General features: G+C 32.6%; 1 protein-coding gene across 1 annotated transcript in view; it reads left to right on the plus strand.

Annotated features, from left to right (window-relative positions):
• The window catches only part of LOC111789733 (MLP-like protein 43), an 11,791-nt gene extending 10,587 nt beyond the window's left edge, over nt 1-1,204 (plus strand). The window contains exon 2 of the mRNA XM_023670406.1: nt 758-1,204. Within this exon, the coding sequence (XP_023526174.1) occupies nt 758-1,060 (303 nt within the window). The 3' untranslated portion in view covers nt 1,061-1,204. The remainder of the gene's footprint in view (nt 1-757) is intronic.
• The last annotated feature ends 5,749 nt before the right edge of the window (nt 1,205-6,953 follow it).

The raw sequence follows: 6,953 nt of genomic DNA on the forward strand, positions 1-6,953 counted from the left end.
TTTTTTTTTTTTTTTTTTTTTTTTTTTTTTTTTTTTTTTTTTGAAATTTAGTCGGAAAGTACATTTATGTCTTTAAAGAATGTGTGGTGAGATCCCACATTAGTTAGGAGGGAAACTAAACATTCTTTAGAAGGTGTGGAAACCTCCCTATAGTAGATACGTTTTAAAATCGTGAGACTGACGGCGATACATAACGTGCCAAAGCAGACACTATCTGCTAGTGGTGAGCTTGGGCTATTACCGTTGATATCAGAGCCAGACACCAGACAGTGTGCTAGTGAGGACGTTGTGTGTCACAATCACCTTTTACAAGCATGACCGTGACACTAGGTCTCAAAAGAGAGTGAATTGTGAGATCCCACATCGGTTGGAGTAGGGAAACTAAGCATTCTTTATAAGAATGTGGAAATCTCTCTCTAGTAGATGCATTTTAAAATGGTAGGCTTGGGCTATTATCGTTTGTATCAGAGCTAGTCACCAAACGGTGTGCTAGTGAGGATGTTGGTCCTCCAAAAAGAGTGAATTGTAAGATCCCACATCGGTGTGAAAACCTCTCCCCAGTGGAGACATTTTAAAATCTTGAAATCCTCTAAAAGAACAATATTTATGTAATTTTAAAGAATAAAAACAAGTTTATTAAAAAACTAGGTCTAATTGATTCTCGAACTCTAAATTTTGTATCATGAACATATCATAAACACAAACGTAAAGGCTAACAAACCTAACTCATAATTTAACCATTTTTATTTGATTAATAGAAGGGAAGGCTTGTGTGTCAAAGAGGGTAATAGAAGCTGTGGATGAGGAGAACAATTCATTAACGTGGAAAGAGATAGAAGGAGACCTTTCAAAGCACTACAAGAATTTCAGAATTAAAGTCCAATGTATCCCAAAGGATAAGGGAAGTGTGATTCACATTACTTTGGAATATGAGAAGCTGCATGAACAAATTCCAGATTCACATACTTTTCTTCAGCTTTGTGTTGATACCGCCAAAGACATTGATGCTCACCTCATGGGATATGATAACGAGGGTTCGTGTATAGCTGCTAAAGCATGAGCAACGTCTCTATCTCCACTCATAGCTCTTGGGTGGTGGTGCTATTACTATGTTATGGAATAATAATTGGCTATTACTATGTTGCTAATCTTAATTTTATACTTAAATAAACATATTATGTCGTGATGTAGCCTATTCTATGTATGCATTTGTCTCAGACCATGTAGCTCTGTTCTATGTGAAAAGGAAAAATAGTATGAATGAGATCCCACATCGGTTGAAGAGGAGAACGAAACATTTTATGTAAGAGGGTAAAAATCTCTCCCTAACAGACGTGTATTAAAATTGTGAGGCCGACGACGATATATAATGGGCTTAAACGGACAATATTTATTACCAATAGTTTTGGGCTATTTCACGTACAATTTAAGTTGTATTGATCGAATTTTTTGGGTCCATCAAAATATTCTTATTTAAAAATAGTTTGAATCACATATTCATAATTAGTTTTGAAAAACAAATATGCTAATGTTTATTTAGAAATAATTTAAAATATTATTGATCACATCATTCACAATGACCTAATTAATGGGATCTATTACTATAAAAACCATAACATTCATATGTGTCTCTTTGAAAGGGTGGAAACGGATGTAGAAATCCGAGCTTTAGCTTTAAAGTTTAAGGAAATATTTCATGAGAGGCCTCATCATATCTCCGATGTCTCCACCGACATAATACACGAGGTTGACCTACATGAGGGCAAATGGGGCAAAATTGGCTCGATCCTTGAAAATAACCTCACGATTTATAATTTATTTAGGTTAAGTCATTACATAATCTTGAACTCTTGACTTTTTATAAACATTTCAAAACTCGAACAACGTTTCGATGGAAACTAAAGCAGTTAAGGAGAAAGTGGAAAAAGTTGACGAAGAGAACAATTGCATCACTTTCACCGTCATTGAGGGAGACCTTTTGGAGCAATACAAGAGTTTCAAGTTTAAGATGCAATTTATTCCAAAGGTAAGGGAAGCGTAGTTCACTACTGTTTAGAATATGAAAAGCTTTATAACGAGATAGTGATAGGTCCCTGCAACATTTGTTTCATGTGCTTGCATTATGCATGACTCTCCATAATGGGGTTACTTACTAACTATTCTTTGAAATATTCAGGTCATGTGCGACATCATTTTTCAGGTAAAGACAAGACGCTCATGTACGATTGATAGTGACATCGCATTGTAAAGACCATGACACGTGCACAGAATAGAAACATTATTGATGAGGTAGAATAATTGGTAGCTTTATTTATTTGAAAATAAATAAAAGACATCCATAATTATGCAAAAAAAAAGTAATTTTGAAAATAATGATGGCTACTACATCATCCATCCATAAAAAGAACTCATTTATATTTATATTACAGGACCTCTTTTCATATATATTAGAGGACCATTTTTTAAGATATGATTCTTTGTTTGTGTTGGGTAAGGCTTAGCCAAAAGGGAAAGGCTCCGCATAGTTCATGGCGACATAAATATCGTAAGGTACGTGTTCGTATTAATCATAACGAGGAAGTATTTCGATGCTCATGACATATAAAATGCATGAGGTCACATATCATCAAAACATGACATCCTTATTATACAAGTTATACCTCCATTCTTTTCGTGACATAGTATTCCTATGAGACATACAAACATAATACTTGTCATATCTTTCATGATTAACATACATGGCTTTTTAATGTCTCATAGACATAAAACGAACATATTAACATCAGTTTACATGGCGTGGCATAATGGAGGTTCATTGTAACGACCCAGATCCACCGCTAGCAGATATTGTCCTCTTTGGGGTTTCCCTTTCGGGCTTCCCCTCAAGGCTTTAAAACACGTCTGCTAGCGGAAGGTTTCCACACCCTTATAAAGGGTGATTTGTTCTCCTCCCCAACCAATGTGGGACATCACATTCATGCATCATATTACATTGATAACGTAGCATAATTCCATGACACAATATAATTATGTCATAGTATAACTAATGACATAGCATGACTTGTAATAAGACCTAAAATATATCATAGCATAAGCATAACATATGTCAAGAAACATTAATTGTTACATAATGTGTAAGACTTGGTAGCATTATATCTATCGTTAACAATTTGAGCAACTTGTTCTTCCAAGTAACTCAACTCTATGGCTCTATATGGAAAGTTGGAGACCGATGTAGAAATTAAGGCTTCAGTTGAAAAGTTTCATGAAATAATTCATCAAAAACTTCACCATATATTCAAAACCACTATAGATAAAATATAAGGCGTCGAGTTACATGAAGGCGAATGGGACAAAGATGGTTCTATCATTTAGTTCAACTATGTTCATAGTTTGTTTATTTATATTTGATATGTTTGAAGCTCTAAATTATCTTTTATCAAAATTAAATTACAATTTTCGTACTATAATCTTTAAATTTATGTATATTTGATTTATGAATTTTAAAAATTGTCTGATAAATTTTTAATCTTTCAATTTTGTATATAATAAGCTCGGTTTGATGACTATTTTGTTTTCAATTTTATGTTTTTTTTTTAAGGTAAGCTTATAAACATTATCTTTACTTGTATATTTTTTAACGAAGTATAATTTTTAAATTTTAAAAAATATTATTAAACAGGATCTAATCGATTTTCGAATTTTCAATTTTGTGTTTAGTAGCTTGACGGTGAATCTTTACAAAAAAATAATAATAATAATAATAACAAATAGGTTAAGAGTCTATTAGAGACGAAATTGAACACTCAAATTATTCTCACAAATCAATACGAGTCATTTTAACATACTTTGTCCTCACTTACATGTATCTTAGAAAAAGTTGCAAAAGGTTACTCAGTATAAAATTGCTCCAAGTAAAACATGCTTAACTATGAAGCTTCTATGACTGAGGCACCGAAAAGGAAGGTGCACCTTATTGGTATCGATAGTAACTTTAATTTCATTTAAGCTTTTCTTAGTCATTCTATCTTTTAGATCACTTTCATTCGGATGTAATCTCGGTTCATATATGTATTTCTCAATTACTCAAGTGTCACACTAAACTTAAAATTTATCTGGAATTTGTTCAATGCGACGTTATGTGATCCGTACACGGTGCTTCACATTTACCTGAAATATAAAAATAGCACAAGACTTGTAATACTTAGTGAGTGACTCTACTATTAGGGTCAGAAATGCAATTACATACAGTATGGGGACCTATCATTTAAAACATCATTTCATGTCATTCTCTTAAGCGGCTTTCCAGTTCGAGCTAAATCGGATGTGTAGTACTTCTCTACACATGATTCAGACGTGTGAGCGTGGACTCACCAGGTGGGTTCGCACACCCCCATGGCTTACTGGTTGGGGAATAGCGGACTGTCGTAGCATCATGATAAACATGATGGTCATTTCAGTTTCATGGTGTACGCGTCCGTACTCATCATAAAGGGGAAGTATCCCAATACACGTGAACATACAATTATGCATGTGGTCCTCATACTTTTCATCAAAGCGTAATAAATAATGCAAGACAATCTCTATTCTTTCATCACATATTAAACTCGGTAATTATGCGTACATAAACTTATACATCATTTCATACATAACATAACTTTCAAGTCATGGCATAGGGAGGTTGTGCATCATAGATTTCCTTATTTCAAAACATATTATGGCCTAACATAATAATCATAGTATATCATGACATCTTGTAAGATAACATACCTCATCTTAACATAACTTAATATTTCATTTATACCATAATAGTATTTAGCATATCATATAGCGTAACATAACCTAGCATAGCATATCACACCTGGACCATCCCAAATACTCAAAATCGTATTTTGATAATTTAACGTATGGATTTGTCGGTCTTAAAAATAAAAAAATAAAAAATAAAATAAAATAAATAAATAAAAACTTAACTTTATACATTAGTATTTAAAATCTCAACGTTTAAGCTCTCCATAATGCATCATTAAAAGACAATTATAGAAAATAGAAGGTTGGAATTAATAATGTATAACCTACTACATTATAACCCTAGCCTTAATTAAGTCTTATAGTGGTTGTTTAATTATATCATATTGTTGGAATACCCACGTAACCAAAGTAGTGTTATAGCATAATAACCATTGCAATTCATATTTTAATTATTCCTTAGTTTAAAGATGAAAACTATGCCCATACACTAACACGAGTTATTTCAGTATATTTTATCTTTACTCACATGCATCTTAAAAAAATGAAAATTTTCGAGGAGGTCATCGAACATAAAATTGCTCAAAGCAAAACATGTTTAACTATGAAGTTTCTATAATTGAGCAACAGACAAAAAAGAAAGAAAAAAAAAAACGGCACCTTGTTCATATAAGCAGTAACTTTGAATTTTTTGATTTTCTTAGTTATCATATTTTCTCATGTTCGAGTGTGGTTTCAATTCGTTTTTGTACTTCATCTTTACTTGGTCACATTTTTTAAGTTTAAAAATATAATTGAAACTTATTTTACAAAGTTTAAAAAAAAAAAATAATAATTATAAAATAGAGGATAAAAATGTAAAATTCAACTCCCAATAGATCCAATATTGCATCATGTGTGAGAGTAAGCTTTGTCTTTAAATAGCAATATCCTTATCGTTGTTGGGTTACAATTTGAGCAACTTGTTCTTCCAAGTAAAAAACTCAATGCTATGGCTCTCTATGGGAAATTGGAGACTGAAGTAGAAGTGAACGCTTCAGTTGAAAAGTTTCATGAATAAAACCTTCACCATATGTCCAACATCTCTCCCGATAAAATACAAAGNTTTTAAAAAACATAGAGTAGATTTTGAGAGTTGAGTTATCTAATAAAGACATGGGAAAGTTTAAAAATCTATTTAATACTTTTTACCGGTTATAAATTAAAAATTCTTGAACACAAGAACTCAACCTATCCGCTAAGCAAATATTGACATTTTTAGGTTTTTCGTTTTGAGCTTCCCCTGAATAATTTTTAGACCCTTACAAAGAATGTTTCGTTCCCCTCTCCAACTGATATGGGATTTCACAATCCACCCCATTTGAGTCTCAGCAAGAATGCTGACATTTGTTCTCTTTTACATAATTAGACATTTTCAAGAGATAAAACGACAAAATAAACACAAACTTAAACGCTACTTATAATTTATCTATTTTATTTTTGTTTTGAGTAATAGAAGGGAAGGCTTGTGTGTCAAAGAGGGTAATAGAAGCTGTGGATGAGGAGAACAATTCAGTAACGTGGAAAGAGTTAGAGGGAGACATTTCAAAGCACTACAAGAACTTCAGAGTTAAAGTCCAATGTATCCCAAAGGAGAAGGGAAGTGTGGTTCACATTACTTTGGAATATGAGAAGCTGCATGAACAAATTCAAGATCCACACACTTTTCTTCAGCTTTGTGCTGATGCCGCCAAAGACATTGATGCTCACCTCATGGGATATGATAATGAAGGTTCGTGTATAACTGCTAAAGCATGAGCAACAAGTCTCTATCTCCACCCATAGCTCTTAGGTGGTGGTGCTATTACTATGTTATGGAATAATAATTGCTAAGGCATGAACAACAATAATCTAAATCTTTGTATGCTTCTAATAAAAGACAGATTTATGCTTCTAATAAAATATGTCTTGGTGCAATAATTGTTAAGATTGTGTACTAATATGCGTTCTGGTTGGATGAGTAGCTGTAACTATAAGTTTTTCAAGATTTTCGATCATCGATTGCTACTACTGACGTAGAAAAATATTAATTCATCAGAATAGCATGAATGAATAGCTTATTTATGCTATGTTAAATAGCGAGAGAATGAAGTAAAATCAATGAAGTGAACAACCTAACTTCTTTGTTTGTGTAACACTCGAGTAAAGGAAAGGTACATGAATGA

This window comes from Cucurbita pepo, chromosome LG03, assembly GCF_002806865.2.
Source record: "Cucurbita pepo subsp. pepo cultivar mu-cu-16 chromosome LG03, ASM280686v2, whole genome shotgun sequence".
In the NCBI taxonomy this organism is placed as follows: Eukaryota; Viridiplantae; Streptophyta; class Magnoliopsida; order Cucurbitales; family Cucurbitaceae; genus Cucurbita; species Cucurbita pepo.